Source organism: Carcharodon carcharias, chromosome 27 (assembly GCF_017639515.1).
Source record: "Carcharodon carcharias isolate sCarCar2 chromosome 27, sCarCar2.pri, whole genome shotgun sequence".
Classification (NCBI taxonomy): Eukaryota; Metazoa; Chordata; class Chondrichthyes; order Lamniformes; family Lamnidae; genus Carcharodon; species Carcharodon carcharias.
Window position 1 is genome coordinate 15184227 of NC_054493.1, and position 23582 is coordinate 15207808.

The 23582-nt window shown below is 44.7% G+C and overlaps 2 protein-coding genes and 1 long non-coding RNA gene across 4 annotated transcripts in view; 2 read left to right on the top strand and 1 right to left on the bottom strand.

The window, feature by feature from the left end:
• Positions 1 to 23582, bottom strand: part of LOC121270289 — a 116440-nt gene that overhangs the window by 19642 nt on the left and 73216 nt on the right. The window contains exons 14-18 of the mRNA XM_041175602.1: positions 23211 to 23356; positions 16023 to 16835; positions 14099 to 14602; positions 7614 to 7962; positions 4333 to 5060 (exon numbers count right to left, since the gene is read on the bottom strand). Coding sequence (XP_041031536.1) covers positions 4333 to 5060; positions 7614 to 7962; positions 14099 to 14602; positions 16023 to 16835; positions 23211 to 23356 — 2540 coding nt within the window. The remainder of the gene's footprint in view (positions 1 to 4332; positions 5061 to 7613; positions 7963 to 14098; positions 14603 to 16022; positions 16836 to 23210; positions 23357 to 23582) is intronic.
• LOC121270373 (zinc finger protein 239-like) lies at positions 7749 to 9852 on the top strand. The gene has a single exon (XM_041175676.1). The coding sequence runs from the start codon at positions 8711 to 8713 to the stop codon at positions 9467 to 9469; it is 759 nt and encodes a 252-aa protein (XP_041031610.1). The 5' UTR covers positions 7749 to 8710; the 3' UTR covers positions 9470 to 9852.
• On the top strand, positions 18150 to 23409 carry LOC121270378. Of its 2 annotated transcripts, none has more exons than XR_005941515.1 (2): positions 18150 to 18507; positions 19517 to 23409. It is a non-coding gene; the product is annotated as an uncharacterized LOC121270378 (long non-coding RNA). The 2 variants fall into 2 exon arrangements; XR_005941516.1 differs by lacking the exon at positions 18150 to 18507 and adding an exon at positions 18822 to 18865.

Sequence of the window (23582 nt, forward strand, 5' to 3'; positions counted from 1 at the left end):
TGATCTGTTTTTAGTGATGTTGATTGATAAATATTGGCCGGGACACCTGGGGTAGCCCCTCTGCTCTTCTTCAAAATATTGGCCATGAGAACTTCCATCTCCGCCCAAAGGGGCAGACAGGGCCTTTGAGTTAGCAACTCATCCAAAGGGCAGCAGCTCCAACAGTGCAGCACTCCCTCAGTGCTCGCTCTTGGAATGTTGACTTTGATTTTTGTCCTCAGGTCCCTGGAGTGAGTCTTCAGCCCTCAGCCTTCTAACTCAGAGATATGAGTGTGATCCACTAAGCCATGGCTGACACTATAGACAATACAAAGTTAGAAAGGGAAAGTTATCCTTTGAAACCCCCACATTTTGCCTCTAGTGCCTAAATCTAACAATCAAAACTCCAGCATAAATAACATGTATTGACTGACAATGTTAGTGTTGGCTTACAGCCACAAGTTTTGAGCTCCCATTTGAGCCTCTGGCTCCTTTCTGTTTCTATTGCTCATGTCAATGATGGAGCTGAGAGCTGAATTTAGCTGAGAATAACAGGGTCTGCGCCGCAGTTAAGAAACTGCCATGGGTGTTGACTAATAGGAAGATGCTGGAAGGCTGACTGGAAAGTGGGCCTCCAACCAATTGAGGAAGGAGTTGGGGGGCAACCGGGACTGAAGGTGATGTGACCCCTGGGGTTCAGTTCCCCTGTGTCCAAAGCGGGGAGTCATGGGAACAGCGTACAGAGGAGCTGAAGTGAAACCATTTGGGTCCAGAACATTGTGCACCTCTTAATCTGGTTGTCTTTGATCCTGAAGTAATTTTCTTCTTTTTAACCATGTTCTGTTTCATTAATAAACTTATATCAGAAAAAAATTTGATTTTGCTGGGCTTTACATGATTAGATTTATGCACTTTAGGGAGAGTGACAGGCTCTTTAACAAAAAATGAGTCCCTCTAAGGTAAAGGAGCCATGGGGGAGATGAGATTTTATTTTTGACACAACAATGTTAGAAAATGGGGTTCAGGGAGTTAATTAACCTTTTGTCCCCCTTTCCCAAACTCTTGAATGATTCACAGTGATAACATTTATTGGTGATAGTAGCTCGATATTATTGAAATAAGAGCTGACACTTGCTCATGTCTGAGCAGTAGTATCAAAGTGCAGCAGCATTACCATTACCATCTGGATAGAAGTACCATCTCCACATAAATGCTCCCTGGTCTGTCCCAGACGCCATGGCACCAGTCAATGTAATTTGTAAAACCTCAACAAATCCCTGTGCTCGGGGAATCACTTCTTTTACTTTTATACATTGCAAAGTCTATGGAAACTGATTTAACCCAATCATTACCAAGCTAATATTTGAATGAACCAATTAAAAATCTATCATTGATCCATCTGTACCCGTCCAAACCACGTCAAACTCTGAAACAATTGATTTCCCCACACCCCATCCCCGGTACAGGGAGTCAGCATTCCCAGGCTTCACCCAGGTGTCGCCTAAGATTCAAGGAACTCTTGTTTTCCTGTCCTCTGGGAGCTTGTTTGTCTTGCTGTTCCCACATAGAACCATAGAAAAGTTACAGCACAGAAGGAAGCCATTTGGCCCATCTTGTCCATGCCAGCCTGAGGACACCCAGCAAGTGATTTCTTCTCAGCTCTGCTAGGTTTCAGCCAAAATTTGGCCCCTTTTACAAATTTCAGATCAATAAAACATTTGGTCAATGAAGACCCAAACCACAATATCCCATCCTGTCACCTATCAACCATCCTTACTCAGAGCATAATCACAACAGGAATAAAAACAGAAGTGTAAGAATAAAATTAAAAATAAATGCACAGCCAGTTATAGAATTTAATTTATTGTTTGCTAATTAGCAAGAAAACCCCAAGCAGGGATCCCCCAGGATTCTTATAGTCCACACCTTGAAGGGGAGCAGTACTGTCTCTCTCTGACTCCCTCGTTCAATTTCACTCCGTTATTTTCCAGTTCTGTTCTGGCCCCATCTGGAGTAACATCTACTCGATCTTTTCTTCTCAAGAAGGAACTCCATGAGCTCTGTGGTACTAGTACATAAGGAATATCAAAGAGCATCAAGAAGCAACTTATCAAGCATGAGAGTCAAAGATTCTCCAGCTCTCTCTTTATCCCTATCCAACTTGTGGACAGTTCTTACTGAATATTATTTCTCCCAAGCCCTTGGTTTACCCAATCCAAAATTTTTATCCCTTTAATTTAATTCATCTTGAGTGTGACCTGTGTGCTTAATTCTATCCTGATGGTTTTAAAGTCAGTTTCTCCATGGAATATGAGTCAGTGCCTTAATGATGTCAAAATGTTGTCTCATTTCCCTGGCCACATTAACCATTTCATGTCATGGTGTTTGTCAAGTAGCTCTCCATGTTTGGAACCCATTCTTCAGTGCCTTTCACCACGAATTTACATTAGTTGCTTCACACGTAACAAATTGCATCTGTACACACAAATCGGTATTCCAATATCATGCCGCATATTCTGAACTTTCAGGTGTTCTTATTAAAAGATGAAAGTGGGTGTTAGTCTCGAGATCTTTGCTTATCTCCCCTGATATGGTGCTGATAGTTTAGGGATTAGCCAGACTATCAAATGTGGTTTTCTTTGGAAAAGAACATAAGCAAAGGATACAAATATTTCCAAGATAAAGCTATCAACTTGTTCATCTCATCGACACTTCCTTAACTTTCACTAGAATGTATGTGGATACCAGATTGATATAATCCATTGAACTACACCCAAAATGAGTAATTCCAATTCCTTTACTGTCCGGTACAATATTTTCATAATAAGACAGGTTTACATAAGGTGGACAAAGAAATGCTGTTCGCATTAGCTGATGGTACAAAGATGAGGGGACACGGGTTTAAGCTTTTTGGGAGGAGATACAGGGGGATGTGAGGAAGAATATTTTTACACAGTGAGTGGGAATGACCTGGAACTCACTGCTTATAAGGGCAGTGGAAACAGAGACAATGAATGATTTCAAAAGGAAATTGGATGGACACTTGAGGGAAATAAACATTCAGAGTAACAGGGATAGAACAGGGTAATGGAAATGACTAGTTTTCTCTGCCGAGAGTCGACATGGACTCGATGGGCTAAATTTGCCTCCTTCTCTGCCCTAATGACTCCATTATCTAAAGACATCAATTTCAGCTGTTCCTGTCTCTCCAACTAACTGAAGACCCTCATCTCTGGTGCATTCTCACGATTCTCCTCTGTGCCCTCTCGCATAATTTCACATCTTGTCTAAAGTGCGGGGCTCAGATGTAGGGTTTCTTTCTAGAGGGATAGAATTGAAAAGCAGAGAGGTTGTGTTCAACTTGTTTCGAACCATGGTTAGACTAAACTGGGAGGACTGTTAATATTTTTGATGTCCATTTAGAAAAGGGAAATAGAGGCACTGGAGAAGTGGCAATAAATATTCACAAGAATAATACCAGAACTGAGAGCATTTCAACCCTTGGGAAAGTCTGGGGCTGCTTTTCTCTAGAAAAGAGAAGACCGAAGGGTAACCTGATGGGAGTCTTTAAGATTATGAAGAAGTTCAATAATCCAATCGGGATTTCATGAGAAACCTCTTTATCCAGTGAGTGGTGAGAATGTGGAACTCGCTATCACAGTGAGTGGTTGAGGTGAATAGCATGAATACATTTAAGGGGAAGCTAGATACAAACAAGAGGGAGAAAGGAATAGAAGGATATGCTGATGGGGAGGTGAAGAGGGATGGGTGGAGGCTCATGTAGAGCACAAATACTGACATAGACCAATGGAGCCGACTGGTCTAGCCCTGTGCTATAGACTCAATGGGAAAAAGCAAATTTTAGATCTACCTGTAGTGGTAGGAACACTATTTACTATCCAGGATAAAATAAATGTACTTCATCAGCTTTTATGGATCATTTCAGTGGAAATGTGGTCTCCCACATTCAAAGAGCATCAGCCCACAGGAAGCAAAGTCATGAGACTGACCAATCCAGTATAAAGAAACCCTCTGACCCTCTCAACTTTCATAATGAACATGGTTCAGTCTTGGATGTGATTAACAGCAGCAATAGCAGCAGGATCCAACCTCTGTAAGCACTGGTGAGCTCGCTGGTGTCTCAGCAGATGTTGTGACTGTGTGGATCCCTTCCCACACTCGGAGCAAATAATTGGCTTCTCCCCACTGTGAACACACTGGTGTGTCAACAGGTTGGATAACAGAGTGAATCCCTTCCCGCACTGAGAGCAGGGGAACGGCCTCTCCCCAGTGTGAACTCGCTGGTGTGAAAACAGGTTGGATGAATCACTGAATCCCCTCCCGCATACAGAGCAGGTGAATGGTCTCTCCCAGTGTGAATTCGCTGGTGTGTCTGCAGGCTGGATGACTGAGTAAATCCCTTCCTACACACAAAGCACATGAACGGTCTCTCCCCAGTGTGAACCCGCTGGTGTGAAAATAGGTTGGATGAAGCACTGAATCCCTTCCAACACTGAGAACAGGTGAAGCCCCCTCCCCACTGTGAACCTGCTGGTGTCTCAGCAGGTTGGATGAGTGAGGGAATCTCTTCCCACACACAGAGCAGGTGAATGGCCTCTCCGCAGTGTGAACTCGCTGATGTGAATACAAGTTGGATGACTGAGCGAATCCTTTCCCACACATAGAGCAAGTGAACGGTCTCTCCCCATTGTGAACTCGCTGGTGTGTCTGCAGGATAGATGAATCACTGAAACCCTTCTCACACAAGGAGCAGGTGAATGGCCTCTCCCTGGTGTGAACTCGTTGGTGTGTCAGCAGGTGGGATGACTGAGTGAATCCCTTCCCACACTCAGCGCAGGTGAATGGCCTCTCCCCAGTGTGAACTTGCTGGTGTGTCAGCAGTGTGGATAATCGTGTAAATCCCTTCCCATCCTCGGAGCAGGTGAACGGCCTCTCCCCAGTGTGACTGTGTCGATGAATTTCCAGCACAGACGGGGAACGGAATCCCTTCCCACAATCCCCACATTTCCACGGTTTCTCCATGGTGCTGGTGTCCTTGTGTTTCTTCAGGTTATTCCACAGTCAGTATACTGGAAAATTCTCACTTGGGTGTGTGTGTCTCGATGCTTTCCCAGTCACACTGATGTTAAAAACCTTTTGAAGCTGACAGAACAGACAAACATTTCTCCTTCTAGATTCAAAGGCTGATGATATTCAACTCCCATGAATTGAGTGACTGCCGGATCTTGACGTGACTTTTGTGTTGAAATTTCTGTCTGCAAATCCTCCCCTTCTAATATCCTGTCATCAGTACAGAATAAAAATTCAGAACAGACAATTCTAATTTCTATGGAACATTCTTCCCTCCTTTGCTCCAGAACGTGTAAATCTCCATCCCACACACCCTCCCTCCCATCTAGCTCTGCTGTACCTAATATGTATCCTCCCAATTCTCCTGAATGTGGCAATTCATGCTGATTGACAGTTCCACACTGACTGCTTCCTGTCCAGGACATTGAGACATGAAAATCTATCACTGGACTGAAAATGTGTGCAATATTCAGTACTCTGTTACCGAGTTAGAGATACAGTACTCTATTACTGAGCTAGAGATACCGAATGAGAGATACAGTACTGTATTACTGAGTGAAACAGTACTCTAATGCTGGTTTAGAGATATAGTACCCTGTCACTGAGTTAGAGATACAGTACTCTGATGCTGAACTAGTGATACAGTACTCTATTATTGAGTGATACAGTACTCTAATGCTGGCTTAGAGAGTATCCTATTACTGAGTTAGAGATACAGTACCCTATTACTGAGTTGGAGATACAGTACTCTGATGCTGAGCTAGAGATACAGTACTCTGATGCTGAGTTAGAGATACAGTACTCTAATACCGAGTGAGAGATACAGTACTCTATTACTGAGTGATACAGTACTCTAATGCTGGTTTAGAGATACAGTACCCTGTTACTGAGTAAGAGATCCAGTGCCCTATTCCTGAGCTAGAGATACAGTACTCTGATGCTGAGTTAGAGAAGTACTCTAATACCGAGTGAGAGATACAGTACTCTATTACTGAGTGATACAGTACTCTCATGCTGGTTTAGAGATACAGTACCCTGTTACTGAGCAAGAGATCCAGTACCCTATTCCTGAGTTAGGGATACAGTACTCTGGTGCTGAGCTAGAGATTCAGTACTCTATTACTGAGTTAGCGATACAGTACTCTGATGCTGAGTTACAGAGACAGTACTCTGATGCTGAGTTAGAGATACAGTGCTCTGATGCTGAGTTAGAGACACAGTACTCTTATGCTGAGTTAGAGACACAGTACTCTGATGCTGAGTTACAGAGAAAGTACTCTGATGCTGAATTAGAGACAGTACTCTGATGCTGAGTTAGACAGACAGTACTCTGATGCTGAGTTAGAGATACAATACTCTAATGCTGAGTTACAGAGACAGTACTCTGATGCTGAGTTAGAGATACAGTACTCTGATGCTGAGTTAGAGACACAGTACTCTGATGCTGAGTTACAGAGACAGTACTCTGATGCTGAGTTAGAGATACAGTACTCTGATGCTGAGTTAGAGACACAGTACTCTGATGCTGAATTACAGATACAGTACTCTGATGCTGAGTTAGAGATACAGTACTCTGATGCTGAGTTAGAGACACAGTACTCTGATGCTGAGTTAGAGACACAGTACTCTGATGCTGAGTTAGATTTACTTGGAACTTGCTGCCTATGATGCTGGTGGAAGCAGATATTAGCAATGATTTGAGGATAGAATTAGTGGGCATTTGAAGGAAATAAACTTGCAGGACTATGAGAATCTAGAGGGTGAATGGGACTAAATAGATTGCTTTACTGAGAGTGAGTGAAGACTGAGTTGCCAACTGTGATGAAATGTATTCCTGGAGGTTTCATCACCAGATTTACCTCAACGCTCCAGCAGTTAATCAACCAACACAGGCATCCTTGTGGCGCACTGCCTTCCTACACCAATTGGAAAGCAAAAAGACTCATTACCAACTTGGATGATGCTCAACTGTCAGCCAAACAGCCTTCCACACACACCGCCCCCTCCCCCCCACCCCACACACATTTTCAATATTTTTATATCTGGTAAAGTGAAATGTTCTAAGAAAATGACAAAAAAAAACTTTATTAATTTCCTGATGAATTTTCTCCAGGGTTTCACAAAGCAGTGAATTGGAAATAATAATAAATGTACCTTATTAAAGAACCAAAAATAATATATCTAATATGTAACACTAGACAGATCTCTGTCCTATATTAATTTACTGACCCTTAAATATCAGCCATCTCCTGGGGAAACCACCCCTTTAATTGTGAACATTAGGAAAGAGACCATCCTTTTAGCCAGACATTAAATGTGTCAAGCTGTGGGAGCAAAGGATGTCAATGTCTTTAAGAGAGAAGGAGAGATCTGGGCCAACCTTTCCAGAGTCTGCGCCCTCCCTGGATTCACTTCCTCTCCCTTCAGTTCCCGCAAGTCCATAATTTAACCACAGAATTAAAAATCAAATAGAAGTAAAAACACTGATTTCCTCACAGACGTGGCCTAGAGGAGGAAGTTTTGGTTTGAAGCTGATTGTTCACCTTTCGCATTGTGACGTCCACAATGGAACGTTGGCCGAATCAGCCAATAGGAATCACCCTCTTCCACGGTGACGTCCTCGGGTTCCAGTCTGCAGGCCAGGCACGCGGACACTGGAGCCCCGCCCCCACCCGTTTTTCCTCCTACCCCTGCACCTCCTCGAGACAAGGTTTCCAGGTAACCGGCTGACGGCTCCGGCCAGAGGGAGAAGTCGCTCGGCGAACTCCCCCCTCCCCCCTCCCCCCACTGTCTACGGCGTTTGGCTGGTTCAAAAAGAGATCGAGCGACCGCTGGCGGCAACTGCACTGCGCCTGCTCCGGACAGCAGCGCTTTCTGCGCCTGCGCTGCCAGCTGAGGGAGTGGGGGGAGGGGAGATTACAATATGTCTTCCCCTCATTTTTTTCCAAGTCCTGTAGTTTGATTTTAAACAACACAACATTTGTTTTAGCTTCACACGCTCTGAAAATTGTGGCCGAGTTTCCTCAATTTCTCCTCATAGGAAAATCCCACCCCGCAGGCATTAGTCTGGTGAACCTTCGCTGAACTCCCCCTGTGACAAGTATATTCTCCCTTAGGTAAGGAGACCAAAACTGTACTAAACACTCCAGCTAATGGAGGGAGTGTGTGTGGGGGCAGCTACTTACAGTGCTTGGGGAGTAAGAAAGGAAATAATGTTCCAGAGAAATTAAGAACAGGCAATTCTTGTTTCTATCCTGGACTGAGGGTGCTGACTTTTATAAACTCCTTTGAGAGGATATTAGAAGAGGAGGATTTACAGAGACGAAAATCAAACCAAACATCAAGTGAACAACTGGCAGTCACTCAATTATTGCGTGACCTGAACATCATCGAATTTTGAAGGAGAAAACTTTGTCTGTTCTGTGTGCTTCAGAAGATTTTAAAATCAGTGTGACTGAGAAAGGACACAGACACACACCCGAGTGAGAGTGTTCCAGTGCACTGACTGTGGCAAGAGCTTTAACCAGTTAAACAGCCTATAAGAACATCACTATTTACAGCTGGGAGAGACCGTACATGTGCTGTATGCGGACGCCTCAGCTGATCAATGAACCTGAAGAAAGACTAGGAGGCCCACACCATGGAAAAACCATGGAAGTGTGGAGACTGTGGGAATGGATTCAGATCCCCATCTCAGCTGGAAATTCATCAACGCAGTCACACTGGAGAGAGACCATTCATCTGCTGTGAGTGTGGGAAGGGGTTCACTCATTCATCCCATCTGCTCAGACACCAGCGAATTCACACCAGGGAGAGGCCGTTCACCTGCTCTGAGTGTGGAAAGGCATTCACTACTTCATCCGACCTGCTGACACACCAACGAATTCATACCGGGGAGAGGCCATTCACCTGTTCTGATTGTGGGAAGGGATTTAGTCGGTTATCTCACTTACAGGCACATCAGCGCGTTCATACTGGGGAGAAGCCGTTCACCTGCTCTGACTGTGGAAAGGGATTCTCTCACTCCTCCAACCTGCGGATACACCAGCGAGTTCATACTGGGGAGAGGCCGTTCACCTGCTCCGAGTGTGGTAAGGCATTCATTGATTCGTCAAGCCTGCGGATACACCTACGAGTTCACACCAGGGAGAGGCCATTCACCTGCTCTGAGTGTGGGAAGGGATTCAGTCGGTCATCGTTCCTGAAGGCACACCAGCGGATTCACACCGGGGAGTGGCCACCCACCTGCTCTGAGTGTGGGAAAGCATTCATTGATTCATCCAGCCTGCTGAGACACCAGCATCTTCACACTGGGGAGAGACCGTTCACCTGCTCTGAGTGTGGGAAGAAATTCAGTCGATCAACCTACCTTCGGAAGCACCAGCGAGTTCACAAGTGATAACAGGGGTTGGATTCTGCTGTTATTGCTGCCGTCAATCACATCCCGGAGAGAACCATGTTCATTCTGACGATTGATGAAGTGGGAGAGGCGGAGGGTTTCTTTCTGCTGGACTGGCCGGTCTCATGACTTTGCTTCCAGTGGGCTGATGCTCTTTTAGCCTGGGAGTGCATGTTTCCACTGAACTGACACACAAAAGCTGATGTAGAACGTCTATTTTATCCTGGATAGTTAATAGTGTTTTTTCTACCACTACAGATATGTCTCAAATAAATACATTTGTCTCTGTTCCATTGGGTCTACAGCACAGGGCTTGGCCAGCATTTATTGCCCATCCCTAATTGCCCTTGTTCAGAGGACATTTAAGAGTCAACCACATTGCTGTGGGTCTGGAGTCACACGTAGGCCTGGTAAGGACAGCAGATTTCCTTTCCTAAGGGACATTAGTGAACCAGATGTTGTCATCATCAGACTTTTAATTCCAGATTTTTGTTTGATTTAATTTTCACCATCTGCTGTGTTGGGATTCAAACCCAGGTCCCCAGAGCATTACCCTGAGTGTCTGGAATACTAGTCCAGTGACAATACCACTAATCTAAACCTGCAATAATCTTGTTCACCTCTATCAAAACTCCCCTCAGCCTCCTTTACTCCAAGAAGAATAATCCTAGCTTCTCCAACTTAAACTTGTAAAAATCCTTCATCCCTGGAACCGTTCTGGTAAATCTCCTCTACACCCTCTCAAGGACCCTCACATCCTCTTAAAGTGTAGTGACCAGAACCGGACTCAGGACTCTCATAGTGGCCTCACCAGAGCTTTATAAACTGTTGGCATAACTTCCCCACTTTTGTTCTCAATACCTCTGTTTCTGAAGCCCAAGATCCCATATACTCAAAACAGGAATATCAAACCTTTTTACTTGAACATTAAAAGCGTTTGAACAACATTCTTGAAATGGCTAAAGAAGATTTTGACCATGAAGGAACGAGTTGTTACCACAAAAAGAAGCCTTCCTGAATGTCTTATCTCAAAATGAGAATCCAAAATGTTTGAGTCTGGGAAATGAACTGAAAAATGAAGTTCCACCTCCAACTGAACAAGAAGAAGACACTTTAAATGTGGAATTGACTGTGATATTCCTTTTGGATTTAAACAATGCAGAAACTACAGACATGGAAGAAAATAAAGCTCCAAGGGTGAACTCTGAACAAACAGATTCTCAAACTGAAATTGAAAATACACATATGAACAGCAATGAGGGCTCTCCTCTTGCAGAAGGAACTTTGGACTATAATTATTGTAAGAAGAAAACTTTCAGAAAACAGTGCAAGCTGTAATATTTCACATCTTCAGTGGAATGTGATTCCTGGACATGGAATTCAGCAATGTGCTGTTATCAAGATAGACTTGTGAAGTTGAAGTGGACATTGGAGGGATTATTCTGTGTATTGCATGTTATAAGATAGTTAAACATAGGATTCAGGAACAGGAGTCAGCCACTTGGCCCCTTGAGCCTGCTCCGCCAATCGATGAGATCATGGCTGTTGTTAAGATGTACAGCAGGTTGTAAGTTGTAATATTCTAAATATTGTTGTAATATTATGAGGGTGAGACATTTTCATTTCTTCCTGAGGAAGGTGTTGTGAATATCTAGTTTCATAATTCATGTTTTAGAAATATAACTTTTAGTTTAGGAATTGGATCTTTTTTTAAATATACGATGAATGGAAAACCTGGGCTGAGAATCTGACAAAAATACCCTAAGGGAATTCACAATCACAAGGTGTGGCCCATGTTGATTTAAGAAGCCAAAGCTCGAAGGGTAAGAACTGTAAAACGGCAGGTGGGCTCTTTTAGCTGCAGACCTGGAGACATTGGGTCTGACAATTATTGTCCTGACAATTTCTGGTGATAGACTGTCCATCAATATTCATTACAAGCTAAAAACAAAAAAACTGCGGATGCTGGAAATCCAAAACAAAAACAGAATTACCTGGAAAAACTCAGCAGGTCTGGCAGCATCGGCGGAGAAGAAAAGAGTTGACGTTTCGAGTCCTCATGACCCTTCGACAGTTCTGTCGAAGGGTCATGAGGACTCGAAACGTCAACTCTTTTCTTCTCCGCCGATGCTGCCAGACCTGCTGAGTTTTTCCAGGTAATTCTGTTTTTGTTTTTTCATTACAAGCTTACCGACTCCCTCAGCTACCTTGGCTACAGCTCCCCACTCCCGCTTCCTGTAAGGACTCCATCCCATTCTCTCAGTTCCTTCGCCTCCGTTGCATTGGTTCTAATGATGCCACTTTCCAAAACAGTTCCTCTGACATGTCTTCCTTCTTCCTTAACTGAGGTTTTCCACCCATGGTGGTTGACAGGGCCCTCAACCGTGTCCGGCCCATCTTCCATGCATCCGCCCTCACACCTTCCTCTCCCTCCCAGAACCGTGATAGGGTCCCCCTTGTCCTCACTTATCACCCCACCAGCCTCCGTGTTCAAAGGATCATCCTCTGCCATTTCCGCCAACTCCAGCATGATGCCACCACCAAACACATCTTCCCTTCACTCCCCTGGTGGCTTTCCGCAGGGATTGTTCCCTCCTGGAACCCTCCGGTTCCATTCCTCCATCATCTCCTACACCTCAACCCCCTCCCACGGCACCTTCCCATGCAACCTTAGAAGGTGCAACACCTGCCCCTTTGCTTCCCCCCTCCTCACCGTCCAAGGGCCCAAACACTCCTTTCAAGTGAAGCAGTGCTTCACTTGCACTCCCCTCAATTTAGTCTACTGCATTAGCTGCTCCCAATGCGGTCCCCTCTACATTGGAGAGACCAAATGCAGACTGGGTGACCGCTTTGCAGAACACCCTCGGTCTGTCCGCAAGCATGACCCAGACCTCCCTGTCACTTGCCATTTCAACACACCACCCTGCTCTCATGCCCACATGTTCATCCTTGGCCTGCTGCAATGTTCCAGTGAAGCTTAATGCAAACTGGAGGAACAGCACCTCATCTTCCGACTAGGCACTTTACAGTCTTCTGGACTTAATATTGAGTTAAACAGTTTCAGATCATGAACTCTCTCCTCCATCCCCACCCGCCTTTCCGATCCCCCATTTCCAATAATTTATAATTTTTTTTACAAATATATTTTTCTTTTCCCACCTATTTTTAAATTTATTTCGATCTATTGTTTCATCTCCACCTTTTAGCCCATTTCGACCCCTTCCCCCCACCCCACCCCCACTAGGGCCATCTGCCGCTAGCTTGTCCTGCTTTCTACCCTTAATGTCTCCACTAGCACATTCCTTAGATAGTATCACCACCATCAACACCCCTTTGTCTATGACATCTTTGGCAGTCTCTTCTTGGCATCCACCTATCACTGGCCCCCTATCGAGCTCTACCTGTGCCATCCCCCTCTACCAGCTTATATTTCACCTCATTTCCATATTTCTTAGTTTGATGAAGGGTCATACAGACTTGAAACGTCAACTGTATCCCTCTCCGCAGATGCTGTCAGACCTGCTGAGCTTCTCCAGGTATTTTTGTTTTTGTTCTAGATTTACAGCATCCACAGTATTTTGCTTTTATCTTAATTATTGTCCTGTCTTTGTTAGAGAGATGAATTTTTTATGCAGACCTCAGGGAAAAAAGCTTTGGTTTTGAAGCTAAAAGTTAATTAATTTAAATATCAATTGGACATCCCAACTGGTCTCTGTTACTATGGGGATAAGTGATTCAGGGTGGAGCCTTGGTTGGAATTCTGCATGTTTCTCACAGAAAGCAAGCAGTCTGCAGTTTGCTTGGAAGCAGCCAGCTGTGGGACCAGGAGCTGTGAACCAGCTGGAAACCTATAGGGCCATTAGGAACTAGGGGTGTCCCTAATGTTTAAAGCCCTCAGCAAAAAGGCAGTGAAGCCCATGCTTGGACTGAGGAGTTTTGAGGTCTTAAAGGAAAGTTGGAGGGTTGTTTAGCCAAAAGCTAATGGAAGGACCACCATAAAATCTTGGAACTTGGAGAACAGCTGGAATACTGAGGAGAATTACAGAGAATTCTGGAGAGCTTTGACATATCTTTTGGATGGTCCCAGGAACAGAAGTGAATGAACCTTCAAAATATCGTTAAATATAAGTGAATTCATGTGTTGGGGTGGGGGGAAGTTAAAATGTAGAACTGGGTTAAAAGTATAAGTCTTTATTAACTATCATGTTAATTTTCTTTTCTCTTATATACATAATAAAGTTTGTTTTTGTTTAAAAACATGCAGTCATGTGGCATAATTCTTCCAGTTAATCACTGAGTATTTGAATTTCTCTTTAAAAGTTAATGGTCTCGACTGGGATCCTAATAATAGCCACAAACAATATTTCGAAATGGAAAGAATATGATTTTCCTTATTTTGTACAAAGCATTACATGATGAGACACCCACAACTAGGATTCCCAATAATTTCTGAGTTCAAGCACTTCTATTCATGAAATAATTTGATAATTGATGACTAAAATTGGAACTAATTGTCGTGCCTTCTAAAGCAGGAGGGCTATCGCCCAGCACAGAGGATAATTTGGGATTTCTCCCATAGACCAATTGATAGGGACTATACCCTCCAACCATCTGAAGTGAATTCTTTACATGAATCATCCATGCCAGTGTAGTGGTCAACTTGCAGTTTGGCTGATCAGCTAAGATTTTATACATTTCATTGATCACCGCGTGATTCCTTTTACAGAGTCCATTGCTGAAAGGACATTCAGCTGTGATGTTCATGAACATAATGTTCATGTTTTCACACACGTCTCTAAACTCATTAGCAAATTCCCCTCCATTATCAGTCAGAAACTTAGCTGGTGCCCCAGGTCTAGTCCCTATCCATTTCTCCATGACTTGGTCTATAATCACCCTTTTGTCCTTGCCACGTATTATGAGAGAAAGACTAAATCGAGTTACTATGTCCATAAAGTGTAGAATGAAAATATTTCTGACTTTGTCCCATACCTTTAGATCCATGGCAACTAACTTGTTCAAGTCACGTGCCAAGGGAAGGTTTACAAAAGAATGTGACGGTGTCCTCCGATACTTTTTACAGATTTCACACCTTGCAATAATCTCTTCTATGAGCCTCGTATAAGTTTTAATCTTTGACAAGAAGAGTGAGCAAACTGTCTTTGTAGCTTTAAGACAATTTGCTTTTCTTCTAGCTGATTCTTATCACTTGATTCCACTAATCCTTCTCAAACACTCTGATTAGAAACAGCAGGTATTGTTAAAGGGTTACAATAATGATTGAGTAAACTGCAGACTCACTGACTTTCCAAAAACAGTTGTCTTATCTTGATTCATGTCCAGTTGCAATTGTGCCTTTTATCTAAGGTTTACTCAATAGTGAGGGGATCTCACGAAAGACTACACCAGTCCGGAAAAAGTGGCAGAATCCAGATATTTTGCATGGAATCTCCACTCTTTTTAAAGGCTTCAGTGTGTGACATCACCCAAACCTAAACAAGTTGAACCCTCCTTAACCTTGTGTCTATCTTCACCATGAGGTGAATCTGGGTAACATCTTCACCAATCTGATCCACATAATGTCGAGGTGCAGCCACTATCTAACACAGCACAGTTGAAAGCATCTGTGAACAAAATACTCATCAATGGACCAAAACTCTTTGTGACGAGTACAATTCCTTCAGAGTGATAATTGTCATGATCTTCAGCCTCAGAATTCTCTGTGTCAGGAGTCACTTTGAAGACACGGATTTTCCACTTTGGGCTGTTTGACTCATAATCATATTTTGAGTTAGTCCTGAAACACTTGTTAATTGTTCCCATTCACCTATTACAGCTGTTCCACTCCAGATCTGTTAAAGGTGCTTTTGCCCTCATTCAAAACCGATCAATGTCCGATTATGCTCACAGGCTTTCTTGTAAATCTCACCAATGACCCTGAATAGAAGATCAAAACCTTCATCAATATCCAACTGACAGGCATCCAGCTCACAAAATACTTCTGTTCTGATTTTACTTTTGTTAGGAAGTGACAGTGCCAAGGCCAGACCTTGTTCCCTCCTTGGTTGGGACGTAACCCATGTCCACATATCCACTTCATTCATCCACTGGTCGTATGGCTCAGACTCCAAGAACAGGGGCTGGGTATCAGATCCTGACAATTGCTTTCAGCCATATCTCACAAAAATTACTGGGATTGGAGGCTTTTGTCCAAAATTTTATTTCCGTTTAGTTTCCATCCTTCGCCATTAGGCAAGCAATCTGTTACCATGACAGCCTTCTGGTGAGGAAAGAAACTGCAGCCAATCTTTACTTGGTATAGGCTTATTCACAGAGTGAAACTTTAGTTAGATAACTCCTGACTCCACTCCATGCCAGTAAGTTTCTCTTTATCTGTGCTTGAGTAACCATCCAATCAATTCCTTTCACCTATGTATATGTAACCACAGCTGATACAATTAACACCCACGGTCAGAGCATCGAAAGGGTCTGTAATCAGTGTGACTGCAATGGTGTCTCAGCAGGTTGGATGACTCCGTGAATCCTTTCACACACTCAGAGCAGGTGAACAGTCTCTCTCCTCTGTGTGAAGTCGGCGGTGCTTCCGCAGGCTGGATGTATCAGCAAATTCCTTCTCACACTCCGAACAGGTGAAAGGCCTCTCCCCAGTGTGAACTCGCTGGTGTCTCAGCAGGTTGGATGATTCAGTGAATCCTTTCCCACACAGAGAGCAAGAGAACGGCCTCTCCCCGGTGTGAACTCGCCGGTGCTTCCATAGGCTGGATGAATTTGGGAATCCCTGCCCACACTCAGAGCAGGAGAATGGCCTCTCTCCAGTATGAACACGTTGGTGAGCCTGTAGGCTGGTTGACCGAGTGAATCCCTTCCCACACACGGAGCAAGTGAATGGTCTCTCTCCGGTGTGCGCTATCTGGTGCCGCAGAAGGTTGGTTAACCGAGTGAATCCCTTCTCACACACGGGGCAAGTGAATGGCCTCTCCCCAGTGTGAACAACACTGTGGTTCTGCAGGGTGGATGACTCACTGAATCCCTTCCCACAGACAGAACAGATGAACGGCCTCTCCCCAGTGTGAACGCGCTGGTGCAACCGCAGGTGTGATGACTGAGTGAATCCCTTGCCACACACAGAGCAGGTGAATGGCCTCTCCCCAGTGTGAACTCGCTTGTGCGTAACCAGATGCGATGAGTGATTGAATCCCTTACCACACTGAGAGCAGGTGAATGGCCTCTCCCCCGTGTGAATGCGTCGATGAATTTCGAGTGCAGATGGGGAACGGAATCCCTTCCCACAGTCCCCACATTTCCACGGTTTCTCTATAGTGAAGTTGTCCTTGTGTCTCTGCATCTTTGCCAATCATGAAGCCTCACCTGTACACAGAACATGTGTACGGCCTCTCTCCTCTGTGAATGGTGCAATGTTTTTTCAGGCTGTGTAACTGGTTAGAGCTCTCTCCACAGTCAGTCTACTGAAACACTCGCACTCAGAGTGTGTGTCTCTGTGCTTTTCCATTCACATTGATGTTTAAAAATGTCAGAAAGAGACAGAGCGTCGATGAGTTTCTAGCTTTGATGGGGAAATCAATCCCTTCCCACAGTCCCCACATTTCCACGGTTTCTCAGAGGACCTGATGTGCTTGTGTCTCCCCAGGCTGGATAATCAGTTGAAGCCTTGTTCACAAGCAGAACACGTGAACGATTTTTCCCTGCTGTGAATGGTGTGATTTTTACTCAGTCTGTGTAACGGATTGAAACTCTTTCCACAGTCAGTGCACTGGAACAGTCTCATTTGGGTGCATGAACGTCTTGGTGCTTTATCATTCACACTGATGTTTGAAATCATTTTCCACAGACAGAATAGACAAACGTTTACCCTTCCTCATTCAAAGACCAGTGATATTCAGGTTCTGCTGAATCGAGTGACAGTGAGATCCTCCCCTTCTAACCTCCTGTAAAATGAGTTTACAGAAGTTATCACTGTAAATACGAGATATTTTCTTTTATTCATTCATGGGATGTGAGCTTCGCTGGCTGGGCCAGCATTTATTGCCCATCCCTAGTTGCTCTTGAGAAGGTGGTGGTGAGCTGCTTTCTTCAACCGCTGCAGTCCTTGTGGTAGAAAATATATAAATTCAGAACAGAGAATTCTAGTTTCTATGGATCATTTTATCCTCTCATTTCCCTAAATCTATAAATCTCTGTCACACACACTCCTCTCCCTCTCTGCCCATTGTTCCAGATTCAGTGTCCAGTCTCCTACTTATTCTTTTCTCCTCTCCAGATTCTCTCTCCTCCTGTCCTTAAACTGATGACTCAGGCTGTGGATCAATTCCACTCCTTCACTCTAAGTCTACCAAATACTTTGCCTTAAAACAACAAATTACCTTTATTGACTTTTATCAGTGTTGTTAAATGAAAGGAAATAGCCACATTTTCCCAATTGGGCCTCTGGTTCAGTTTGGTGCCACAGAGAAGCCGGAAGCAGCGTACGGTGATTCCGGACCAATAGGAAGAGAGGGGGAGAGGCTGGAGGACCCAGTTAGAGCTGCTGGTCCTCCAAGCAATCGGAGTGAATGAAGGGCGGGGCCCTAAAAGCACCAAAGGCGGCCCCGCGCAGGCGTGTTGTGGGGCAGAGATTGGAGCATGCGCAGTGCGGACGATGTGTTGAATCGGTAGGGGAGGGATGACTCGAGGCAGGAGAGGAATAGGGGCGGCGGGTGGACTTGGAGGCTTCAGAAACACCTCCTGTAGGCTCCCATATTCAGCGTTTTCACCAAGCGGAGCAGCAGTTGAGGGGTTTCTGATGACAGGCGCCAGGGTAACGGCCGCACCGCCATCTTGAGAAGGGAGGGTGTGTAGCGGGGCTCATGCGCAGCGACAAGGATGATGGGATTTGGAACCAGGAAACTCAAACCAAAGATCCCGTCAGGATCTGAGCAAGTCCCTCAATTCACCAGGACCTGGGTATCAACTGCATCTGATTGTGGAAGGACAGACAGGACTGCCTGCTCTGTATACTGGTAAGTGTGACCCTGGTGTGACTGCACCAATGAGTTTCTAGCTCTGATGGGTAACTGAAAACCTTTCCACAATCCCCACATTTCCAGCTTCTCTCCAGTATGACTGCGCTGGTTTTGTGTACAGGCAGAAGAGCTGAAGCCTCGTCCACACACACAAGACATGTATATGGTTTAAAAACAAAAAAACTGCGGATGCTGGAAATCCAAAACAAAAGCAAAAACAGAATTACCTGGAAAAACTCAGCAGGTCTGGCAGCATCGGCGGAGAAGAAAAGAGTTGACGTTTCGAGTCCTCATGACCCTTCGACAGAACTTGAGTTCGAGTCCAAGAAAGAGTTGAAACATAAGCTGGTTTAAGGTGTGTGTGTGGGGCGCGGAGAGAGAGAGAGAGAGAGAGGTGGAGTGGGGGTGTGGTTGTAGGGACAAACAAGCAGTGATAGAAGCAGATCATCAAAATCTCGGCTGGAAACGGGTACCTGTGCTTCCATGTTCAAAGGCCGATGATATTCAGGTCCTCATGACTGTCAGATCTTGATGTGATGTTCAGTTTGTGTTTCCCATCTGTAAATCCACCTCTTCCAACACGTTGAAAAATGAATTTAAAACAGGACAAGGGAGGGTGAGGGAATCACAAAAACAGAAAGGCAGGTTGTGATACTGAGCTGAATTAATCTGGTAATTTGGGGGCTAGAACAAAGTGGGCAGAGCTTCAGGGTCCCAGTGACCAGGAAAGAAAATCATTGATTCGTTGATTTTATTCTAACTCTCCACACAAGCACCAGAGAACTGAACTTAGCCAGAGTAGAGGGAGGGAGGGAGATAACTGGGAAATGGCAGAGATGGTGAGATGGTTTTAGATTTCAGCCCAGGGAGGAGGGAGAGTGTGTAGGATGGGGATTTACAGCTTTGGGGGAACAAGAGAGGGAAAAATGTTCAATAGTGACTTGAATTATCTATTCTGAATTTTCACCCTGTGCTTATTGTTGACTTTGCTAAACTCCTTTTACAGAGCATTAGAAGGGGAGGATGCACAAATGGAAAATTCAAACCAAACATCACATCAGGATCTGACATAGTCACTGGATTCATCAGGACCTGAATATCATTGGCCATTGCATATGGAAAGGAAAATGTTTGTCCGTTCTGTCTGAGGGAAAAGATTTCAAGCATCAATGTGATTGGAAAAGCACCGAGACACAGATACCTGAGGGGGAGTGTTGCAGTGAACTAACTGTGGAAAGAGCTTTAACCAGTTACACAGCCTGAAAAAAATCACACTATTCACAGCACGGAGAAATCGTGTACGTGTTGTGTGTGCGGACAAGGCTTCAGCTGGTCTTGCAACCTGGAGAGACTCAAGGACATCCACACCATGGAGAAATCATGGAAATGTGGGATGGGATTCAATTACCCATCCAAGATGGAAACTCATCAACGCACTCACACTGGGAAGAGGCCATTCACCTGCTCTGTGTGTGGGAAGGGATTCACTCAGTCATCTATCCTGCTGACACACCAGTGAGTTCACACTGGGGAGAGACCATTCATTTGTTCTGTATGTGGAAAGGGGTTTAGTTGTGCATCCCATCTTGTGACACACGAGCGAGTTCACACTGGGGAGAGGCTGTTCACCTGCTCTGTCTGTGGGAAGCGATTCACTGTTTCATCCCGTCTTCTGACACATGAGCGAGTTCACACCGGAGAAGCCATTCACCTGCTCCAAGTGTGGGAAAGGATTCATTTCCTCATCCCTCCTTCTGGCACACCAGCAGGTTCACACTGTGGAGAGGCCGTTCACCTGCTTGGTGTGTGGGAAGGGATTCACTGTTTCGTCCAGGCTGCTGACACACCAGGGCATTCACAATGGAGAGACACCATTCACCTGTTCCATCTGTGGAAAGGGTTTCGCTCATTCATCACATTTGCTGAGACACCAGCGTGTGCACATTTAGAGGAGGTTCTTACTGCTGCTGTTAATCTGCTCCGTGTGTGGGAAGGGATCTACTTATTCATGACACATCAACATGTTCACTCTGATAAAAGACGTTTCAAATGCTCTGACTGAGAAGAGCTTTACAATTACAAATAACCTGCTGAAACTTCAAGAGGACATCAACAGGCTGGTGGATTGGACAGACACAAAGCCTGACAAAATTCAACACAGAAAAATGTGAGGTGATATACTTCGTAGGAAGATTGAGGAGAGACTGATCATGTTAAACATTAATGAACAGTGAGAGCTGTGTAAGAATATGGGGCTGTTGATGATATTTTGAGAAATTAGGCATTGCAAGCGTTAAATGGTCAGAAACATTTCTCTGATTAGATTCTCTCTGCAACGAGATGCACTGCCTTGGACTTTCTACTGCCTCAAGGTTTTGAATGTGTGAGAAGTGGCTTTGGTGCTGCAAAAACTCCCTTATTATCCCGAGGAAAGAACAAGCGAAAGTTCTCCTTTGATTGTGGAAGTACATCGAGCTCTTGTAAACCTGGGGAATATTATCAATTAGAAATCCTTGTTACTAATTTCCAGCATTCAGCTTTGACACAGTTAGAACACTCGTCACCATGAAGGTCCTGGGTTACCTCAGCACCATGGAAACAAACACCCAGTTTGTGTTTGTTCTCAGGCCCAGGATGAAAAGCCAATAGGTGGAGGCCCAAGAACTCTCCCTGGAGACAGAACCTTCTAGGCTAATGATTGGCTAGAATGGGACTATAGGAGATCGATGATTGGATGGATTTTTCTGTGATTCCAGGTTTTGGGATTTATCCCAGTGGGTTTGAGACATTCTGAGTTTGGAAAGGTCAGGAGGGTCACTACTCCAAATTGGCTTAAATACAAATGTGAATCAGAGAAATGAGGCCCCTTCTACATCCCAATGGACAACAGTGCAGAATCAAATTCTTCTTTGTACCTTGTAAACTGCTGCTCAAAAACAGTGTATTAAGTTTCACCTGAATAACTGTTACCAACACGTAGCCATCTTACAACCATTGAGCAGATCATCATGGGAACAGAATGATGCAGGCACTATATAACTGCAAGCTGTTGTTGATATTGACTGTGGGCGGATTAAGTTGCCCATCTGAGCTGGAAACTTGGTCCAGTCCTGCCAGGGAGGGTGTTCCTATGACTATTCACAAACAGGGACCTCCAGTGGTGGGACATTTGCCCAGCATTCCCCACGATGGGGAATGTCCCCTATCTACACCACAGTAGACCAGTGCACAGGCACAGTTTCAAACAGGGTTTGGAGCATGCGCAGTGTGAGTGATGGCCATGGATGACACTTGTTTTTCGTAACTGCAGTCGATAGGCAGTCAAGGGGAGACAGAGGGAGTGATGGAGCCAGCGGGTGGGTGAGGAAGCTTCACAAACACTTTCAAGTAGGCCACAAACCCCAAATCCATGTTTGCACTGGTTGGGGTAGCAGCCCCAGGCATTCCCCCAGTGACAGGCCCAGGTTAGAGGGACAATGTGCAGCAGGGCGCACGCACGGTCATCCTGGGCCAGGGAACAGGAGGAGAGAATGTTGTGAATTTCACAGAATCACAGAATTGTTACAGCACAGAAGGAGGCCACTCAGCCCATCAAGTCTGTGCTGGCTCTCTGAACAAGCAATTCACCAAGTGCCATCCCCCTGTAACCCTGTTCATCCTTCCCCTTCAAATAATAATTCAGGGTTTGTATCCTGGGCTGACAGTGGTGGATTTTGGAAACTCAAAGCAAGAGAAATGTTTGTTCTGAATTTTATTCTGTCCTTACAGTGGTTGTTTTTGTAAATACTTTAAACAGGGGGATTTACAGACAGGAAACTCAAACCAAGCATCATATCAAGAGCTGACAGAGTCACTCGATTCATAAGGACCTGAATATCGCGGCCTTTGAATCTGGAAGGAGAAATGTTTGTGTGTTCTGGCTGCAGGAAAAGATTTGAAACATCAGTGTAACTAGAAAAGCACCAAGAAACACACACACTCGAGTGAGAATGTTCCAGTGCACTGACTGTCGCAAGAGCTTTAACCAGTTACACAGCCTGAAATAACATCACACCATTCAGTGGGGAGAGACTGTACACGTGTTCTGTGTGGTCGAAGTGTGAACTGATCATCCAACCTGGAGAGGCACAAGGACACCAACACCATGGAGAAACCATGGAAATGTGGGGACTGTGAGAAGGGATTCATTTCGCCATCCCACCTGGAAGCTCATGGCTGCACTCATACTGGGGAGAGGCCATTCACCTGCTCCATCTGTGGGAAGGGATACACTCGGTTATCTTGAGATGCACCAACTTGTTCATTCTGATAAGCCATTTACATGTTCTGACTGTGAGTCAGAAACATTTAAAAGAAAACCAGATTTGCTGACACACCAATGTATTCACAATGGGGAGAGGCCATTCACCTGCTCTGTGTGTGGAAAAGGATTCACTCAGTCATCTGGCCTTCTGACGCACCAACAAGTTCACAATGGGGAGAGGCCATTCAGCTGCTCCGAGTGTGGGAAGAGATTCACTCACTCGTCCATTCTGCTAAAACACCAGCGAATTGACACTCGGGACAGATCGTTCACCTGCTCCGACTGTGGGAAGGGATTCATTCAGTCATCTCATCTGCTGAGAGACCAGCGAGTTCATACTGGGGAGAGGCCATTCAACTGCTCCGCGTGTGGGAAGAGTTTCAATCATTTATCCAACCTCCGGAGACATCAGCGAGTTCACAAGTAACTGCAGGGGTTGGATCCTGATGTTATTGCTGCTTTTAGTCATACCCAGGACTGAACCATGTTCATTTTGATACTTGGCATTTGTTTCTGCTGACGTTAATGACCCCAATAACAAGGCTGGAGATTAATATTCTAGATAAGTGTCAAATAAATCAGCTTGGTGTCAAACACACCATGCGTGGAGTATTTGTTTTCTCCAGGATAAGAAGAGACTAATTGAAAACCTATTCTCGACTGTTCCATTTCTGGGCCTTTTCTTTGTTAAAAAAAATTACTATTTCTGCAGAGCCTTTCATTACATCAGGATGTCCCAAAGCATTTTACAGGCAATGAAATTCCTTTG